A 22,148-nucleotide genomic window follows, 5' to 3' on the forward strand; every position below is an offset into this window, starting at 1 on the left:
GTCATCCGAAAGCTTAGGCTGGGTTCACACTGAAACACGGAGCGGCTCTGTTCATCATTTCAGGTTCGATTTCAGTCCGAATTTTTGGCTGAATTAGGACCTGAAACGGACCAGAAGACGCACAGGACTCCTGTACAATTCACACCGGAGCGGCTCCGGAGATGTCTGAACCGGCTCCATAGAGAGCCGGTCACAATCTCCTGACATGCGAATTGGATGCGGCGGAACCCAAATCCAATTTGCAGTAGTGTGAACCCAGCCTCACACAGCATTACCTACCTGTATCTCTTTTGGTATAAAGAAACACATTCACACCATGGATGTGTATGTATTAGCTGACACCAACTGTGCTATTAAAGCAGGGGTAGGCAACCTTGGCCCTCTAGCTGTGGTGAAACTAAAAGTCCCATAAGACATTGCAAGACCCTGACAATCACAGGCAAGACTCCTAGAGGAAGAGGCATGATGGGATTTGTAGTTTCACCACAGCTGTAGTGCCGATGTTGCCTACCCTGGTCTTAAAACATACAAGCCTACTAAATAATAACATCCCTCAAAAAGATCATTAGTAACGTGAAACTGAACCACTTATGTCAGTTAATATTTTCCATGTAGCTGTAAGCCTTAACAGGAGTGAATAATTTCTGTTGTGTTTTAAAGACTAATTTCACGGTCCATCCATTTTACTTTCACAGGAGGAGCCGATATAGCGGCAGCTGCCAGCTAGGACTATTGATAACCTCTTGTCACTACTTTGTATGGCTGCTCTGCAAGTCTACAGCATGAAAATTCAGCCACAGTGAACTAGAACTTGCAGCAAGCTTGCAGAATGTTTGCAAAGAAAGTAGATCTGAAGTCATGCAATGTGGACTTGCTGAAATTGTGCAACAAACTTGTGAAGCCCGGCAAGTCTAGTAATAGCTTAGCAAGTCATTTTCAAGCTTGCAACACTGTTGCTTGCTATCTGGGGCGCATATTTTTGGAACTGATCACTGTATTACTGTCACTGGTCCCCAAAGAGTGTCAAAAGTGTCAGTTAGTGTCAAAATGTCTGCCACAATATCACAGTCCCGCTATAAGTCCCTGATTGCTGCCATTGCTAGTATTAAAAAAAAACCCATAAATATATCCCATAGTTTGTAGAAGCTATAACGTTCTTGTAAACCAAAAAATATACGCTTATTGGAATTTTTTTACCAAAAATATGTAGCAGAATATGTATTGGCCTAAATGTATAAAAAAGTTAGATTTTTAAAAAAAATTTTATTGGATGTGTTTTATAGCATAGGGTAAAAAAATATTGTTTTTTTTTTCAAAATTGCCAGTCTTTTTTTTGTTTAGATCGCAGTGGTGATCAAATACCACCAAAAGAAAGCTCCATTTGTGGAAAAAAAAATTACATAAATTTTATTTAGGTACAGTGTTTTCAGTTAAAGTAACGCAGTGCCGTATTGCAAAAAATGGCCTGGCCATAAAGGGGGGTAAATCGTTCGGAGGTCAAGTGGTTAAATTGAACAGTTTTATGGTTGGTTCCCATTGTCTAGAAGTTCTAATTTTGACATACTGCTGAAAACTTCTTTTGGATTCAAATGTTTACTAAATACAAATATTATTTTATGATGCCGATTCCTATGCCCACCACAAACAAAATATCAAAAATCAAATGTAAACAATTTGCTAACAATTCATAAAATATGTAAAAGTGTAACATTTGTAAAAAAAAAAACAAAAAAAAACAACAGCTGTAACATTTAATAGTTACAGAACCTACGCATGATTTTTTTTTAAAGGTGTTTTTTTAGTCATATTCAGTTTTCAAGTAAACAATACAATACGCATACTCATATGTGTGCTAACAAAAAAACAAGTCAACAAATCCACAGACACACATACACACACCCCATTGTTCCACACCTTCATAATCAGCAGAAAAGAGCATGGCAGCTGCTAATACCGTTAAGTGATTTAAAGTCTCATTCATGCTCTGTTGCAGTGAATTTGCACAGAGCAGCCCAGATCCTCCTCTTCTCGGGTCCCTCTTTGGCTCTCCTGGCCCCTCCCTCCTGTTGAGTGCCCCCGCAGCAATTAGCTTGCTATGGGGGCATTTGAGCTGAGTCACAGCTCCCTGTGTCCATTCAGACACAGAGCCCCCACCCGGCCCCACCCCTTTTTTTCCTGATTGGCTAGCTGACTTTGATTGACAGCAGCAGCAGCCAATATCTCAGCCAATCAGGAGGGAGTATCTCGAATGGCTGAGACACTCGTGGACATCGCTGGACAGAGAGGGACCTCAGGTAAGTGTTAGAGGGGCTGAAGGCTTTTTATCTTAAGGCACAGAATGCCTTAATAAGATAAAAAACCCTCTGACTTTACAATCCCTTTAACCCACTCCTTAGGTTAAGTAGGAGCATGTTCCCATTATTAGCCTGCTTGGTTGGGGTCACCAAGTGCATCAGTCTAAGACCAGCCATAGATGGTTCGAATCCTGGCTGGTTCAGCAGGAACCAGCAGAGATTTGAACCATGTATGGGCAGGCTGAATGTACTGATCGATCAACTTGGGTACAACTTGGGTACAACCAGCCTGTCAGATTTTACATGCAATTATAGCCACCAGCAAAAATCACTGTGTTCTTAAAAAAAATTCTGGCAATTTGCTTGATCTCTCCATCAACACAGACAGTGTTGGCAGGGGATTCCCTCTCACGGAGCCATTGTGTTCTCCCGGCAGGGACAGCTCGCCCCCCCCCCAGCAGGGAGAACACAATGGCTCAACCAAAGGGATTCCCCTGTCAACACTATGTTGATGGGAGAATAAAGCAAATTTCTTTTTTGCAGGAAAGAAATTTGCTCCATCTATGGCCAACCTAAAGTTGCCAAATGTTGTAGAATTTTTATTATTATATACCATTTTACATCTGGGTATTAGATCTTACAGAAGCTGGGTAAATCTCAGAGAGAAAGTACTCTTCCAGTTTAACTGAATTTATTTCCTAGAATAAAACAATGTAGGTCATATTAGAATTTTCTGATTTTTATTAAATCAAAAGTATCTACTCAAACAAGCAAACCAACTCTCTGCATTAAAGTAGTGGTAAATACTTTCTTTTTATCTAAAATAACAAACATGTACTTACCTGCTCCGTGGAAATGTATTGCACAGAGCGACCCCTTCTGTGGTCCCCCGTCGGCGCTCTTGGCTCTTCCTCTTCTTCATGTGCCTCCACAGAAAGCCACTTGCTATAAGGGCACACCTATGGCCTTGTTCACAAGCCAGGCTGTGTGCATCTATTGACACACACACAGCACAGCTCAGCCCTGCCCCCCAGTCTCTGCTCACAGGAGTTGACTGACAGCAACAGTAGTTAATGGCTCCCGCTGCTGCCTCTGTGAGCAGAAAGAGGAGAAAGCCGCTGCAGTCGGGCACAGAGCTGGATCGTAATCGGGCTTAGGTAAGTACACAGGGAGATGAGGGGGCGATGAGGGGGCGATGACAAATACTGTACCATCTTTTACCCTAATGCATTAAGGTAAAAAATTTCTAGCCTTTACAAGGACTTGAGGGATTATCGACCAGTGTTGTAGGTATTATTATTTGTACAATGTAAAGTGCATCCTGAAAAGACCTTCTTAGTACGTATAGTTTATAACAATATATACACTATATCAGGATTAGACAAACTAATTAAAGAGCCAGTAAATTAAACCTAAGAGGCATACAACACCTCTGAAAAGCCAGAGACCATATGCTCCAATTGATAAGAATATAAAAGAGTGAGATGCCAGTTGTCAATATATTCAACAAATTACACAATACAACAAAGTTCTGGACATTTGCCATTTACTGGAAACGGGTTAAATAAAAGCAGCCAGTGCATTAGGAAAACAAATACGATAAGAATATATTGCCGTACAAACTGCGCGGCACACGCTGCATACCAACCTGGTTAATTTCATCAAGAGTGAGAATGACCTTTAATATGTGTATCCTTAAACCAACTCTGCTGCGTGGGTGGAAAACATTACAACAGAAGCTTCATACTTACCTCTTCAGCAGGCAGTGTTTCAAAGCCTTGCTCTCTTGAACATTTCTGGGCACTACATGCAATTAGGAGGACTGAGGACATACTGCAAGTGCAAGGCATTATGGACCATCATGAAGAACTGTGCTTACAATGTAGTGCAATTACCGCTCTTTGCTTTATTGAGAACTGCCCAGCAACAGGAGAGGTTCCAAAGAGGACACATCTCATGACTGTCTTAAAGTTTTCAGGAAAAAAGTATTAAAAAAACCCCTCATAACGAGGTGTATAGGAATAGTCATGAAACAGACTTGGCACTGGACCTTGCACAGTTTGAATATATGCAGATGTGCCCCAACTGTGGGATAATACATGTGTTCATTTTACAGTATACTTGTACTACATACATAAAATGGGCATCTAGCTGTTAGCTCTCTTTACCTCTTTTGTTCTGTCCAGCTCGTTATGCAATGCTTGCTTGGTCACTTCCATTGCAATGATTTGCTGACGCAATATTTCATTCTCATCTTCTTCTTTGATTCGCTTCTCTTCCACACTCTTCAGTTCATGGTGCAATCTCACAGATACATCTTTGGCTACCTATCAACAGGTAAGCATAAATAAGCTTCTTTAATGACACAATACAAAATAGAAATATGTGTGTTTTTTTAATGAGAAATACATAATAGTTTCTCCTACTGTATACATAAAAGTGCTCTGTGCTCTGCCTGGCCTTATTTCCACCATTTGCAACTAAAGTTGCATATATATATATATATATATATATATATATATATATATATATATATATATATAATGAAGTGAGACTTGAATCTTCCGTGTGTTGTTTGCAACAACACACGCAGATTGGGAACATCAGCAGGGATCAGTTATCACTAGCACCTCCACTCAAGGTGCTCCTAGGACGAAACACGTTGGGGCGGAGTCTGTGCTGACATCATCACACCATTGGACAGAATGGCAGCTGAGTTGTTTGCCATTTCTTTTGCATATATGTATAAGGGTGTGCCTTTTCTTTCAGCTTAATAAAACAACTAAGTGGCTTTCCGCTATGATGTATTTGTCACTTGTTTCTTACCAGAATCATAATATATATTGAGCGGAGGTGCTGGTGATAACTGATATATATATATGAATTTATTCACGCATCGGTGACTTAACTGTCTGCCTTACTTATCATCAGGTGCTTGGTGTTTTATAGTAAATTAAGCTGATGAGAAGCTGCTATGTCTTTTTTGCCCTGGGGCTATTTTAGCTTAGGTTGTTGTTAGCAGCTGTGTAAACATATCTAATATTATTTTCTGGTGTGCTTGTCAGGTTCCAAATCCACATATCTTTTGCAAAAGTTGTAATTAAAGCTAAAAATAATGTAAGGATATTAATAAATCATGTGCAGGCCGTATAGGAAGTCCTACTTTTACAGTACAGTACAAATCTTTCTAGCACATATGCCTGTGTAACCTTTATATGCAATCTAAAACTGTTCACAACCTATCCGGGTAAAATATGGCCTTTTATTTTAGACCTTAATATTCAGCTGCAATGTCATTTTAGATTATTGTCAAAATGGCCAACAACAGCAGAAGACAAATATCACTATTGTGCTGCTAGAGTGAGTCATTTCCTGAGGAAGGTCTATTCATTGACATAATTATATAGAACATATTAATTCTAGAAAAATAACATAGAAATACTGACAATGATATGGGTTTACTCTGTGTGACAGAACGTGACCATGATCATTGTGACAATGCATTCATTTGCCGACCGCCACCTGTAGCTTTACTGCTACAGGGCGGCTTGACTGTGCAGGATAATGTAAATATATATGTGATTTGCGTCTTCGGTTAGGGGGTGCATGCCCCCGCCACCCCAACTGTGCTGTCATTCGCTACAGCACAAGCCGATCAGCGGGTCCCAGCCAATGATTTATGGCTGGCACCTGCTGATCAGCTGAGCGATTGACAGAAGAGAGCCCTGTGTTGATAAACAACACAGGGCTTTCTACAGACAGCAGTGATATGCCAAGCAGGGAGTAAAAACAGGCACTTTGCTTAGTAAAATCAGCACACAGTACATACAAGAAACATTGTTAGGCACACATTTAATCCTTTGATCACCCCAGATGTTAACCCATTCCTAGCCAGTGTCATTAGTCAATGACAGTGTATATTGTTAGCACTGGTCACTGTATTAGTGTTACTGGTGATGTTATTGTCAGTTAGTCAGTTTCCCCCTTAGCGTCAGACTTCCCGTCACGCTATTGTAGTCTCATTTTAAGTCGTTGATCACCGCCATTACTATTATATATATTAAAAAAAATCCAGTATTCACTGTATACCAGCGTTTGTACTTTCACGCAAACCAATCAAAATACATTTTTCTTTTTTTTTTTTTTTTACCAAACACATGTAGCAGAATACATTTTGGCCTAAATTTATGAAGATATTTGTTCTAAACAAAAATTAAAAAAAATAATTATTGGCTATGTTTCATATCAGAAAGTAAAAAAAAATGTTTTTTTTCCCCAAAAATTTCAGTCTTCTTTCATTCATACAATAAAAAAATAAAACTCAGTGGTGATCCAATACCACCAAAAGAAAGCTGTTTGTGGGGAAAAAATTACATTTAATTTGGGTACAGCGTTGCATTAGTGCCGGTTCACACAGGGGCGACTTGTCAGGCGACCTAGTCGCCTGACAAGTCGCCTCCCGTTCTGTACAATTCTAATCTTACTTAGAAAATGGAACCATTCTAATCTGACTTAGAAAAAGGTTCCTGTACTTCTTTTGGGGTGACTTGAGGCGACTTGCATAGACTTCTATACAGAAGTCGTTTTGCAAGTCGCCGTGGATGTCGTGTGCAGGTCACCTCGGTGAGGCGACCTGCAAGTCGTGCCGCCCCTAGTGTGAACCGAGCCTTACCGTGCAACTGCCAGTTAAAGTAGCGCAGTGCTGAATAGCAAAAAATGGCCTGGTCAAAAAGGGGGTCAAATTTTCCAGAGCTCAAGTGAATTTATTAATAAGGACTTCATGGACATATGTATTTTTTCGCGAGCGCTGTGAATTGGTATACTTTATAACACATACTGACATTGACATTGATGACATTATGTAGTCATATTATCCAAATTCCAAAAATATTATTAAATGATACATGCATAATTTTAAATGACTAAATATCTTAAAATATTATTCTACTGCCATAGGATTAACATGAGGATAGACACCACTGGTCTTTTCCTCTGAAGATGCTAGTTGCTCTATTGATCACCTTCTTGCAAATATGGATTTCTGACTTTCGGTTGATTGACTTCTCTTGAGTGGGAATGACCACAGATCGATTAAAATTCAGCCTGTCCTTGCTGAACCAGCTGATTTTCAACACATCTTTGACCAGTTGACCCTGCATACCTTTTAGGAACCTGTGAACTAGAGAATCGGCAAGAAGATAAAGTCTAAAATGCAGGGCAGGGCCATGCTTTCACTGGATGAGGTGTTTTAGCACCAATTAAACATAGTAGACATTATAATGTAACTGAATATTTAATTATTTCTAAATAACTAGACTGCTTCAAAATAAAGCTAAATGCCACAATGTCATCTGAGCTGGCTCTTCCTAAATATGCTGGGCTATGCTACTGGAGGATCATGCATTTGATTATACATCTATCCAGCCATCCAGACTGGTTCATAGATGCTGCTGTGAATTTCCGGCATTGGTTTTTGTATTTGCTACATAATGACTCACTGTTGCTGCTCAACAAGGTTAAAAGCACCACAGAAAAAAAGACTTGGCATTTGATGCGTGATCACAGTTCTGGAACCGCTGCCTAATAAGACCCAGTTTGCCAAAGCATACTAACGTGATTTTATTTTTTTTTAACATTTCCCCTTCCAACAATTCCTAAGAAGCCCATTTGTAACTGACAAAAAGCACCCCCCAGTGTTCGAAAGTCCTGAACAAAATCATTATGTGATATACAGTATGTGATCCAAAGACTGTCCGGAATGCAGCAACTCTGCAAGCTTTGTCTATCTGGGAATTATTCAGGACACTTGATTAATTATTGGGAGCCAAAACTAGAGCTAATGGAAAAAAAGTCATGAGAACCACCCTCTGACAGACACCAATCTATACTGATTACATAAAGGCACTATATTAACATTAAGAGAAACAATTTCATTTTATAATAGGATACTTTTTGGTGCAGATTATAGTGTATTAGTATTTCGGTTTGGAAATAACTATCTATAATATATAGTGTTTAGAGGTATACTTAGAAAATTAAGGTAGCTACAGTTGTGCTCATAAGTTTACATACCCTGGCAGAATTTATGATTTCTTGGCTATTTTTTCAGAGAATATGAATGATAACACAAAAACATTTCTTTAACTTATGGTTAGTTTTTGGCTGAAGCCATTTATTATCAATCAACTGTGTTTTCTCTTTTTAAATCATAATCACAACAGAAACGACCAAAATGACCATGATCAAAAGTTTACATACCCTGGTGATTTAGGCCTGATAACATGCACACAAGTTGACAAAGGGGTTTGAATGGCTAACAAAGGTAACCATCCTCACCTGTGATCTGCTTACTTGTAATTAGTGTGTGTGTGTGTGTGTATAAACGGTCAATGAGTTTCTGGACTCCTGACAGACCCTTGCATCTTTCATCCAGTGCTGCACTGACGTGTCTGGATTCTGAGTCATGGGGAAAAAGCAAAAGAATTGTCAAAGGATCTGCGGGAAAAGGTAGCTGAACTGTATAAAACAGGAAAGGGATATAAAAAGATATCCAAGGAATTGAGAATGCCAATCAGCAGTGTTCACACTCTAATCAAGAAGTGGAAAATGAGGGGTTCTTTCGAAACCAAACCACGGTCAGGTAGACCAACTAAAATTTCAGCCACAACTGCCAGGAAAATTGTTTGGATTGCAAAGAAAAACCCACAAATAACTTCAGGTGAAATACAGGACTCTCTGAAAACATGTGGTGTGGGTGTTTCAAGATGCACAATAAGAAAAGATTGAAGAAAGATGGGCTGCATGGTCGAGTCGCCAGAAGAAAGCTATTACTACGCAAATGCCACAAAGTATCCTGCTTACAATATGACAAACAGCACAGAGACAAGCCTCAAACCTTCTGGCACAAAGTCATTTGGAGTGATGAGACCAACACTTGAGCTTTTTGGCCACAACTATAAACACTACATTTGGGAGTCAACAATGCCTATGATGAAAGGTACACCATCCCTACTGTGAAACACGGAGGTGGATCGCTGATGTTTTGGGGATGTGTGAGCTATAAAGGCACAGGAAATTTGGTCAAATTGATGGCAAGATGAATGCAGTATGTTATCAAGAAATACTGGAGGAACATTTCCATTCATCAGCCAGGAAGCTGCGCATGGGATGTACTTGGACATTCCAACATGACAATAATCCAAAACACAAGGCCAAGTTGACCGGTCATTGGCTACAACAGAATAAAGTGAAGGTTCTAGAGTGGCTATCTCAGTCTCCTGACCTCAATATCATTGAGTCACTCTGGGGAGATCTCAAACATGCAGTTCATACAAGACAGCCCAAGAATTCACAGGAACTGTGCAGGAGGCTTTTTGCCAAGAGGAACGGGCAGCTTTACCATCTGAGAAGATAAAGAGCCTCATCCACAAATACCACAAAAGACTTCAAGCTGTCATTGATGTTAAAGGGGACAATAAAAGGTATTAAGAACTGGGGTGTGTAAACTTTTGATCAGGGTCATTTGGGTAGTTTCTGTTGTCATTATGATTTAAAAAGAGAAAACACAGTTGATTGATAATAAATGGCTTCAGCCAAACACTAACCATGAGTGAAAGAAAAGTTTTTGTGTTATCATTCATATTCTCTGAAAAATGGCCAAGAAATCATAAATTCTGCCAGGGTATGTAAACTTATGAGCACAACGGTAAATAATGGTACATGCACAGGACATCCTCTCCATGGAGCTTCTCGCTACGAACCATTGCAGCCCTCCCACTCAGCAATGCTTAAAGGGGTTGTAAAGTTTTTTTTTATCTTAAAGTGTTACTAAACCCACAGCAGTAAAATTGGTCTGTATATGGAGCATAGCATGCTTGTTATACTCACTTTGGAACTAAGGGGTTAATCCTCTGCATTATGTAAAAAGGCTGTTTTATCCTGTATGCACAGATCCCCCCCTCCTGCACTATCTATCTGGGAAAGGCCAGCTAACATAGGCAGGGTAGCCAACATACACATGCTCAGTTGTGTCTTTTATGCTGGAGAGAACATTTACTTGTTCTCACAGCTAGCCAGGTCACATGATATTGACATCACACATGTGGGCGTGTATGCAGGCTATAGTGGAAATCTCTACCTACCTGAACTGTCAGCACTGGAGAAACTGTGTAGTTTATCATGTAACCGTGGTATACAGATCATCCAAAAATGTATGTAGTGGCAGTATTTTAATGTAAAAAGAAGATTTATAAGCTGTGGGCACTGTGGGGGGGGGGGGAGGTGAATTAGCATGAAAACATATAAAAAAATGCATGTTAAAAAAACAGGCAAATAGTAAAGAAAAAAAGCATGATCATGCAGCAGCACTAGTGTGAATCTAGGTTTAGTATTTACTAACTGATTTTATATAAATTTATTGAAAAAGTTCATGGCTTTTGTTTTCTATTTGGTGTTTTTAACCTACTTTTATATATATAGGGGGTAATTATTGAAAAATAATGTGTACAGGTCTGCACCAAATTGAACAGGATTCGTTGCTGCACTATTACTTTCTTCCAGTTCTCAGAAAGGGGGGCTGTTATGTATAGGTTATATCATAGCATGCCAAAAAGCATAGTGTCTGAATAAAGAATGGCTCTCTAAAGTCTGGTACACATAGGTAGTTTTTTTTTGTTCAACCCAGCGGGCTGAATTGAGGAACTCGCTGTACTAACTATGCAATGTCTGCTGGTTTTCCCAGCCTGCCCGTTCAACAGAAGTTTCTGCTGAACCAGCTGATACTGGCCGTAACCAATTGAAATTTCTCTTTCATGTTTCCAGTGCAGCAAGGGTGAATGAAAGGATAAGAATGGTTTCTAAACACAGAAGGAACTCTTCTTTTTTATGTACATTTATCCATGAGGCCCAGTGTTACTAAACACTGAATATCATTAACAGCAGCAGGGATCTATTTTCCAACGCACATTATACTTGCCGCAATTTATTACATTAAAGATAAAACCAGCAAACAGAACGCCCAACAGAACATAAAAAAGGACAAGGTTTCTTGTACCTTTAAGTCTTGCTCCAGACTCCTGATAAGCTCTCCATCCACTTGGCCGGTCTGTGCAACTTTTAAGCTTTTTTGCTCTGCTTTCCTGAGGCGGTACTGCAATATACGGCAGTTCTTATTGGCTCGGTCAAGCTCCCGTCTGAGCTCCTGCAACTGGTAAACATCTTCCTCCAGATAGCTGTCACGCATCTCTTCCATTTCTGCTCGCAGCTCATCAAGCTCATCCTAGTGAAAAATACATAAACGTTACTGCAAAGCAAAAGATTTGTACATTTTTTCTATAGTCACAGAATATGTCTGTTTTCTTGTATCCTGTTTATGGCACAATAATAAATAAATAAATAAATAAATAAAAATACTAGGGCTTTGATGTTTTGCCATGGTCAAAACTGGATACCTGCTGAAGAAAGGAGCAATAGTAAGAGACATGATATCATACTGTAGAAAAGTGTTCCCAAAGCTGAGCTGGTCATACTGTATTATAATTATCCCAATTTACACATTGTACAGGAGCCTGGACCATACTGTAATAAAAGAGCTTCTTAACTGTGTCTGATGTTATGCTGCAAGTAACAACACTGAGTTTGCTCCTCATTGTTGCACAGAGTACTTGGTATTAATCAAATAAGGGGAAGAAATATGGGACACCTTGGAAGCAGGCATCTTAGTTTTGCCAGCTGTCAGACCTGCGTCAGGATCTTTTTCCAATGTAGAGACATGGACACTGACTGAGAACCTTTCACAAATTTCAGTCTAGTTTAAAACCAGAAAGATAGCAAACCTAAATAAGTATTGCTTTAATGTATAGTAATTAAATTTACCGTATGCTAAAAGGTAAATGTTGGGAAAAGTAGGCACGGTCCTTGATTTTTACATCTATGTAGGTTTTTTTAAAATTTTGGAACAACAAATAGGTCTTGTCAACCACCTAAACTACTAATAAAGAGAAAATAAATGGAAAAGGAAATCTTGCAGCCAAACTGTGGCCCGGGGGCTGAATGTGGGTGGCACAGTGGTGTAGTGGGTAGCACTTTTGCCTAGCAGTAAGAAGGGTCGCTGGTTCGAATCCCAATCACGACACTACCTGCCTGGAGTTTGCATGTTCTCCCTGTGCCTGTGTGGGTTTCCTCCGGGTACTCCGGTTTCCTCCCACACTCCAAAGACATGCTGGGAGGGTAATTGGATCCTGTCTAAATTGGCCCCAGTATGTGTATGTATTAATGTGAGTTAGGGACCTTAGATTGTAAGCTCCTTGAGGGCAGGGACTGATGTGAATGTACAATGTATATGTAAAGCGCTGCATAAATTGATGGCGCTATATAAGTACCTGAAATAAATAAAATAAAAAAATAAAAAATGTGGCCCTTTGTATACCGTTATCTGGCCCTTAGGGCACTATTCATCACACTGATTAAGGCACTATTCTTCCCACTGACACCAACAATGGGGCACTATGACTCACACTGACACAAACGATGGAGCATGACTCCTCCCCCCCTGATATCGATGATGGCAAACTATTCCTGCCAATGGACCCAATGATGGGGCACTATTCCTCCCACTAATACCAGTGATGGGGCATTATTCCTCCCACTAATATCAGTGATGGCACACTATTCCTTCCACTGCCATCAATGATGGAGCACTATTCCTCCCACCGATACCAATGATGGGGCACTATGCCTTCCACTGACACAAACAACGGGGCACTAATATTTTCCCTAATACCAAAGATGGGGCATTGTTTACTCCCACTGACACCAGGACATGTTCTACTCCCACTGGCCACAGTCCAGCCCCCCTAAAGTCTGAAGCACAATAAACTGGCCCTTTGTTTAAAAAGTTTGGAGACCCCGTCTTACAGCAAAGTTCTGAGATGCTAAATAATGTCTGACACTGTCACATCACACATCCAAATCTACCACAACAAAAGGCTCACAATAGGCATTCCAATTCATCACAAACAAGTTCAGTAGCTCTGTGTAGACCACTCAAGTTCCTACACACCAAACTCATCAAGCCATGTCCTTATTGTCCTGCCTTTGTACATCTGAACTTTAGTTTGGAGGGAGTCACATACTTTTGATCAATATACAATACCAATATACAGAGCATCAAGTCCATCTAACTTACTTTTAATGCTGTGAAATGCAAGTGAAACTGTATGTGAAATTTATGATGTGATCTATGCTATTACAGTCAAAGGCATTGTCCAAATATCTGATTTTTCTTTCTGTTAAAGTTATTAACTATAATGATACAGATCTCATCAAGCCGTGTTGTGTGCAGTTCCATGTACAATTACCTGCACCAAAGATTACCAAATATGAAAAGGTATCAGAAACAGTGCAGACTACAGTCATCTATAACAACCACTATAACACATACTTTAAAGCTGAACTTCAGGAAATCTAAATCTTATGCCGCGTACACACGAGCGGACTTTACGGCGGACTGGATTTCGTCGGACAATTCGATGTGTGTGGGCTCCAGCGGACTTTGTTTTCTCAAAAGTTGGACGGACTTAGATTTTAAACTTGTTTAAAATTTATCCGTTGAAATCGAGTCCGGTCGAAAAGTCCGCTCGTCTGTATGCTAGTTCGACGGACAAAAAGGCACGCTAGGGCAGCTATTGGCTACTGGCTATGAACTTCCTTGTTTTAGTCCGGTCGTACGTCATCACGTACGAATTCGACGGACTTTGGTGGATTGTGTGTAGGCAAGTCCGTTCATTCACAAAGTCCGTCGGAAAGTACGTTGAAAAATCCGCCGGGCAAAGTCCGCCGTAAAGTCCGACCGTGTGTACGCGGCATAACACTGCAAGGGTTAAAGTGTTTGTAAAGGCTGAAGGTTTTTTACCTTCATGCTTTCTAATCCTTCAGTGTGCAGCTCCACATCCCCCACTCCGCAGCCTCCCTAATACTTACCTAAGCCCGATCTTGATACAAAGATGTGCACAAGAGCCAAGGCTCTCCCATTGGCCTCCTGCTGTCAATCACAGCCAGTGAGGCAGGAGCGAGGGCGGGGCTGAGGCATGCTCTCTGTGTCTTATGGACACACAGAGGTGGCTCTGGAGCGAACACGCATGAGTACCCCCATAGAAAGCTGGCATGCTAGGGCAGCACTTGGCAACTGGGAGGGATACAGAACACCAGCTGGGGACCTACGAAGAGGAAGGTTGGGACTGTTCTGTGTAAAACCATTGCACAGAGCAGGTAAGTACATGTTTGTTATTTAAAAAAATATCTTTACAAATGCTTTAACTGCTAATTTAGGTATAGGGGACTTGGTAATGCGCTTTTACTTACCCGATTCTCCATTCCCACAGGCTCCTCTGTGCTGCTAGACCAGACCACACTGCCTGTTCTCCCCTATGCTCCAGCAATCTAAGGTCCATCAAGACAGATGCAGGAACCATAGCCCTGCACAGGATGTGAAGACACTGAGGAACAGTCCACCATTGAAACATGGGGGAGTGCAGTCTGTCAATGAAGAGGAGGATCAGGTAAGTAAAACTGCTTTACCATCCCCAAGGGATAAGGGATCTCCAAACTATAGCCCTCCAGACTCACATTCACGATGGGAATTGTAGTTCCTGAACAACTGGAGGGCCATAGTTTGGAGACCCCTGCGGCCTAGACATAAACAAGCAGATAACCCCTGCAGTGCAGAAACAGTTCCTCTACAAAGTAGGGCTTTTAGGTTTCCTGGAGTTGAACTTTAGTGATCTCTCTACCATAAAGTGATCAGGTTTTAAGATTAATGCATTTTGCAAACCATCACAGTTTCCAAAGATTTCCTGAAAATGCCATCTATGCCTAAAATAGTCTGAACTATTATGTATACACAAAGATTTATTGGGTAAGGCAAAGTGCAATGTCAGTGTACAAAGTGCATTTGCCCACAGCGACCGATGAGATTTTTCCTTTCCAGCGGCTAGCACAATGAAAAGCGTGCTACTACACTTTCCACATTGTTCCTTGCATTATTACATAACCCCATCTGTCTCTTCAATGGATTGGAAAATGTTTTAAATACCTTCTGTATGTACAAAAAGAAACACAATGTGCAATGGCAACAAATATTCCCTGGTACTTTGTTCTACTCCAAGGCCACGGTCATAACAAGAGACAAGACAATTGCATAATAATGTTATTTACAGTTATTTGGATGGCAACAAAACACGAATATAATGTTTCAGATGGTTCTCCTAAGATAGAATCCTTCGTCTGAGAGATGTACTCCTTCCATTACCAGCCTACTGCCCCTGGGATATGAACACACTATTATTAGGTTTGCACTCAATTTAAGGCAGGAAGGAGGTACAGTATGCCAAAGCAAATGCATGTAGGAGGAAAACTTTCCAATACAGCAGTTCTCAGTATTAACATAGACACAGTATCCCATTAACCAAACCAAACAGAAAACAGACCATTATTAAACACTGGGAGCTTAAGTGGACTCATTCAGATGTTGCTTTGCTTGTATTGAAGTGATACAACATGAATTAAACAAAGCACACATGCTAAAGAAAAAAAAACATGTTCATATATATTTTACTGCTGCCCTACAAAGACATCTCCATCTACCAGACTGCATTCATTTTCTTTTTGTAGGATTTCTTTCTCTTATTTTCACCTTGTGATCTGGCCAGTAAGTCTGTTGTTTTTCAAAAGAACAAGCTCTCCTGCAAGTGTAGTAATTAGGGTAGATTTAGATCTGCGTCTAAATCTCCCTCGCCTCTGAAGTCCGATCAGCGTTCAGATCACGCTCCAGAGGCGATGTCACGCCTCCTCACTGCCTGTATTAACCCCATTTTTGCTGACAAACGCCACAAAAACAAGGCGCAACCTGCAAATCTAAGCAATGCTTTAGAGGGCTGAAACAAATCATTTACAGGGGTGCTTACAATGATCAGCTTCTATTTATGTAAAACCTTTATTCCAAAATGAACAAAACTGTTGTTTTAACTGTATGCTGGAGTTTAGCTTCAGTTTGTTAGTGTATCTAAATCTCCTAGTACATCTAATACCCCCCCCCCCCCCCAGATTGGGGGCCTTCATCCAGAGTGGGGGCACTATAATACAGGTGGTGTATTAGACTAGGTTCACGCTGATTGCACCTCTGCAAGCCAAGTTTTGCACAGGCACGGCAGCCCATTCATTTGAACAGGGGCGGCCCATCCACTAAGAGCGCACGGGCGCCGCTCCCTGCATAAATAATGGATAGATTCATGCATAGCATGAATCTATCCATGGCCGCCACGGCCACCCCCAATTTAGACATCCAGCCCCTTTCAGGATGCCGGGCGCCTGAATTACAGCAGCGGGGGTATTTTTTTTAAGCACCTGTTTAGAGCCATAGGCTCTAATAGGCTTCAAAATAGTGTGGGCTTGGAGCGCAGAGAATTGCGCCATGAGCCCACCCAGGTGTTACAACAGCAAATTAATATTCGCTGTTGTAACACTGATCCTCAATCCGGCCAATCAGAAGCAAGTCTGAGACCCGGTTTCTAATTGGCCAAAAAGAGAAGAGTCCCAATTGGCCACTGAGGAGCAGGGAGGAAACGGAAGCTGCCGATGCCCGTGGAGAGCAGGGGAAGGGAGAGCCATCGCCACCACCACCGCCGAGGAGCAAGGGAAGTCGCCGATGAAGCGCTGCATAGATGGGGTAAGTGCACCAGACCCACCCGCCAACCGACCATATGTGAGGAGCTGCAGCGGAAACCACCTACACATCGATCTGGACCTCTATGTTGCTGTGGTGTTCGGCGCTGTCTGCGTATTCCCATATTCTGTGTGTTGTTTGATCCTGTGTTTGTTCTCAGTGTTTCCCTCTGGCTGTGCAGTTATATTCCCTTCGGTTTCTGTTCGTGGATCCCTTCTTTTCCTGTTGTTGTGTGTGTTTCTCTCATTTGTTTCTCGTTGTTGTTTGCCTGCAGCCCTTTTGAGCTTACTGAGTCTCTCTCTCTCTCTCTGCACCGTTGATCAGCATCCCCCTCTCTCCTGCACTTTATGCTTGCTCCCTGTGTCCTTTCCCCTGGCGTCCCTTCCAAGATAGCTGCAGTAGGGTTCCTTGGTTCCTAGCCTCCTGTGCATAGACCGTGGGGGCTGTCTCTCAGCTCAACATCCACACCTCCAGTGACTCTGGTGAAGACCAGGTGGCTCCTTAGATCCTGCAACTCTGACACACCTCCGTTCTGCGTGCTTTCATTCATTCCAATGGCCAGAATGAATTAATATTCTGGCCAATGGAATAAATGATCACCCAAATGCGGCTTTAGGCAAATTTTTTATGCTGCTTTTTCCTCCCCTGAAGCAAAGGTGTCCAAGGGAGGAAAAAACATTTTGTGAGATTGTCAAAGAATCTGCTACAGGTATAAAGTGCATCTATACATGCTTGCACATACCTGCAGCAGCCTCCCAAAGTCAAATACTAGGCTATTCCAACAGACAAACATGCGCACTTACAGAGTGTGGAGATTTACCACTGCCCCCTGCCCCAAACACTTCTATTGGTCCATCCGTATGTTGGGCTTCAAGACTGGCCAGTAGGAATGCACAGAAGGCAGGAAGAGGTGGTCATCCAGGAAGACTGGAAAAGTACTGGAGCTTTCCACTGTCAGATTGGCCTGCATTTGGCCTAACAGCAGGTTTTGGAGGCTATGGCAGGCTTAGTTGCTTGGTATTCCTGCTTTACATGTCCTGGGTTCAAATCCCATCCATTGCTTTCTCTCCCTGTGCCTCCAGGTACTACAGTTTCCGCCCAAAGACATGTCGTTACAGTAATGGATTCCCTTCTAAATTGGTCCTAGTATGCATGTGAGATATAAAACTTTGACTGTAAACTGCTTGAGGGCAGCGACTTATGTGAGTGTACAATATTGTAAATTGTTGGCACTATAAAACATCTGTAACAAATGATAATATAATAAATTCCAGTAATGTACCAAGGCAACTGTAGTTTTTTTTTCCTGACAGGGTCTCATTAAAGGTTGTAATCCTCAGACATGAAATATGAACAAAGCATATCCCTGTTTGTACTTGTCTCAACTATGAGCATGACGTGTTTTTTTCCGTCTGCTGATTCGTTCCTCTGCTATCAGCATGAATCACTTCTGGCAAGTTTTCCTGACACCAAGAGAAAAAAGGTGACAGGGGATCGAGCGGCAGCTGATTGACAGCCTCATCTCTGTTTCTGTGTACTGTGTGGTGGGGGGTGTGTCCCTTCTCTCCAATCAGTTTTCAGAGGTCTCCTCACTGAGCTCTGCAGAGTGTAACTTCAGTTCCCCGCCCCCTTTTTTTTAATAGCTCAGACAAGCTTGATAAATTCTGGCATTTGAAGGGCTAAAGAAAACAGAAGACAGCAGATAAACATGTACAGCGTATGTAGAAGGATTTGGTTCATCTCTGTGTATCACTTGAGGCCAGTCACTTTACTGGGTATATGTAAGAGTTTACAACCACTTAAATCTTAGGTTTCTTTTTTTCCCCCAAAGTGCTGGTAATCACAAAACACTAGACATGGTCCTTTTTATGGTGTCTTCATATCACCAACTATCAGCCAACACATGCAGAAACATACATTTTTATGGGCTCTTCCTAGCATGTCGTTGCAGAGTACACCTAAACCAGTAAATATAATCAGCTCATGGGATGTGATTAGAGCTTTCCCTGCTCTTATCCTGCACAAGGGGTGCAATAAGGGAGCATGGCTTAATTCTGATCTGAACATAAAAAAAATTTGTTAGGATGTTGAATAATGAGGGGCTGTTAGCTTGCTATTACTACAGGGATTAACTGTTTCAGCCCTGGAAGATTTGGCTGCTGAATGACCAGTCCATTTTTTGCGATTCGGCACTGCATCGCTTTAACTGACAATTGCGCTGTTGTGCGACGCAGTACCCAAACAAAGTTGACATCCTTTTTTTCCCCACAAATAGAGCTTTCTTTTGGTGGTATTTAATCATCTCTGCGTTTTTTATTCAAATACTATAAAATATCAAATACTTTTTTCCCTCACTGTACTATAGAGGGAAATGCTTTGTTCATATTTCATGTCTTCAGGCTTACAACCACTTTAAAAAGATTGTAAAGTCAGAAGGTTTTTTTTATCTTTATGCATTCTATGCATTAAGATAAAAAGCCTTCTGAGTGTAGCATCCCACTAACACTTACCTGAGGTCCCTCTCTGTCCAGCGATGTCCATGAATGTCTCAGGTGTTCTTCCTGAATGGCTGAGCCACAACCGCGGCGCCATTGGCTGTCGCTGCTGTCAATCAAAGTCAGCTATCCAATCAGGAGAGAGAGAGAGAGGGGGGGCAGAGCCGGGTAGGGAATCCGTGTATGAATGGACACAGGGAGCTGTGACTCGGCTCGGGTGCCCCCATAGCAAGCTGCTTGCTGTGAGAGCACTGAACAGGAGGAAGGGGGCCAGAAGCACAGAAGAGGGACCCGAGAAGAGGATCTGGGCTGCTCTGTGTAAAACCAACTGCACTGAGGAGATAAGTATAACATTTTTAATTTTTTTTTTAAAAGACGAGCCTTCACAATCACTTTAACTCTTACTTCGTGTAATGGTGACTGTTGTCATTACAGTTGTCACTGGAGAGTATGGGGGAAATCCCCTGATGTAGTTACCTGCTCTGGTGGCAACTGTCAAAGTGGGAATTCCCCTCACTTTACTGATATTTCCTATCACTTCCTATTATGTTGTATCTCTAGGAGAAATGAGAGGATATCTCCTCAATGGGGACACCAACAACAATACACAACTGACAGAGGATCTATCCTTCCTTACTATATCAAAAACTAGTAAACTAAGGATTTAAAAAAAAATAAAGACTTATTTGCCCACAATAACCAATCAAATGGCACCTTTGAAATTCTAGCCTGCATAAGTAAAGCAGCAGCTGGGGTCTGAACAGTTACTATGGGCAACTTCAACTATGCAATCACAGCAAGGCCATAAGGATATAAATAGATGTCTCAGCACAAGTGATAACCAAGTGTCAGGAGATTAGGAGTCAGGTACAGGTGGGAGACAGATGGAGCCTCACAGATGGCCTCTTAGAACAGGAAATGGACCTTATGAATCTGTCTGGAAAAGGATACAAAGGGCTGCCAGTTTATGTTATATCCATAGCACAGCTCACATGAATTCTTGATTATTGCTCACAAATGAGTCTAAGGGGGGTTTTATTGCAGGAAACGACCTGGTGACACTAAAACAATTGACCCCCCCCATGTTTCCCTACAGCACACAACCACTACAGTACCCTTGTTTGAATTGCTTTGCTATGTAATAAACATACAAGCCATGTTTTGTTATTCAACAATTCAACTGAAATCTGCAGATTGTTTCTTCAATACACTCTCCGCTTTTTAAAAAGCCAAGCAATCTCATTTGGTTTGTAACTGTTTCTGCAGTGATTGCTGTGGTTTTTGTACCCAAGATTGGCAGACCCTGTGTGCCATCTTTTGTTTTGTGTTCAATAATAAGAGTTCAGCAACTAAGATAATATGAACACTCCTTAGGCCTCATTTACACTGGCACTGAGGCCCAAAGTAGGTGAATGGGCTCTGCATTTATGCAGCTTGAACTGCCAGATGCTGCTCACAGGCAGCCCATGTAATTGTATCGGTTGCCTGCACGCAAACGGCATGCGTTTGGGGGCGCTCATGGATTTGATTTAAATTTTAAACAATGATTTAAATCACTAGTAAAAAGGCTTGATTTAAATCAACTCGATTTAAATCATAATTTTTAACCACTTACGGACCGCCGCACGCTGATATGCATCCTAACTTTGAAGAGGAATATCAATATTATGGCAGCAGCTAGCTGTCATAAGGACAGCTAACCCCGGTATTTTCTTTGACTGGCGGTCCGCTAACCCCGGTATCTTCTTACCTTGGCTGGCGGTAAGCTAACCCCGTTACCTTCTTTGGCTGGCGGTCCGTTTTCCGATAATAGTGGTCTCTGCAGCCGATTCGCCGCAAGATCACTTATATCGGCGGTGGGAGTGGGTCCCCCCCGCTTCGCTCCGGTGCCCTCCGCCGCTTACCGGAGCCATCGGCAGTGGCGGAGGCAATCGGATCTTCTCCCTCCCGAGGGACGTGGCAGCAGCAGGTGAGTGGATGCCCGCTAACAGGCGCTGCCATGAGGGATCTGAAATGACAGGTGTTCTTTAAATGTAAGGACTTATTCTTGCTGGTAGTTAGAATCTATAATATTTGCAAACAAAATTAAGGTCTCCTATTTAGTATAATAAGCTGTCAGGTTAGTAAAACAGCGATATCAGAACCAGTTTTAGGTTAATGGGTTAATCACACATAGTTGGAGAACTACTCGAATTCTCTTATTTAATTAAAACAATAACATTATATTACATATTCTTATATTTGCTTTTACATCAATGTTTAGTAAATGAAGTGCATAAACAAAATATCTTTGAAAAAACAAACAAAAGAACTTAAACTGAATATATCAGCTGGGTCCACATAAAAAAATCGTCAAACACGGTCCTTTCAACACAGCATGTCTTCTCATGATGTTTTTTCATTTGGGCCTCCAGGCCTTGTATCTCTTTGTTGCATTGCTTGCATTTTGCACGCATACCTGCTTATAGGTAGAGGAACTTCATGAAAATATTCCCAAACTGGGTCTCTTTTACAGCCTGCTGTTATTTTGCTCCTCAGGGGAGGAACAACAGACCTCAAGCTATATGCAGAAAGATCACAAGGTTTATAAGCTGCTTAGGTTTCACTTTCATTTTTACTGCTTGCCCTTCCTCCTCACAA

The 22,148-nt window shown here is 41.5% G+C and overlaps 1 protein-coding gene across 6 annotated transcripts in view; it reads right to left on the reverse strand.

Annotated features, from left to right (window-relative positions):
* The window catches only part of MTCL1 (microtubule crosslinking factor 1), a 256,548-nt gene that overhangs the window by 181,314 nt on the left and 53,086 nt on the right, over positions 1-22,148 (reverse strand). For all 6 annotated transcript variants that reach the window (XM_073631361.1, XM_073631363.1, XM_073631360.1 and 3 more), the window contains exons 2-3: positions 11,347-11,571; positions 4,463-4,621 (exon numbers count right to left, since the gene is read on the reverse strand). In XM_073631361.1, coding sequence (XP_073487462.1) covers positions 4,463-4,621; positions 11,347-11,571 — 384 coding nt within the window. The remainder of the gene's footprint in view (positions 1-4,462; positions 4,622-11,346; positions 11,572-22,148) is intronic.

Source organism: Aquarana catesbeiana, linkage group LG05 (genome assembly GCF_042186555.1).
Source record: "Aquarana catesbeiana isolate 2022-GZ linkage group LG05, ASM4218655v1, whole genome shotgun sequence".
NCBI classification, from domain to species: Eukaryota; Metazoa; Chordata; class Amphibia; order Anura; family Ranidae; genus Aquarana; species Aquarana catesbeiana.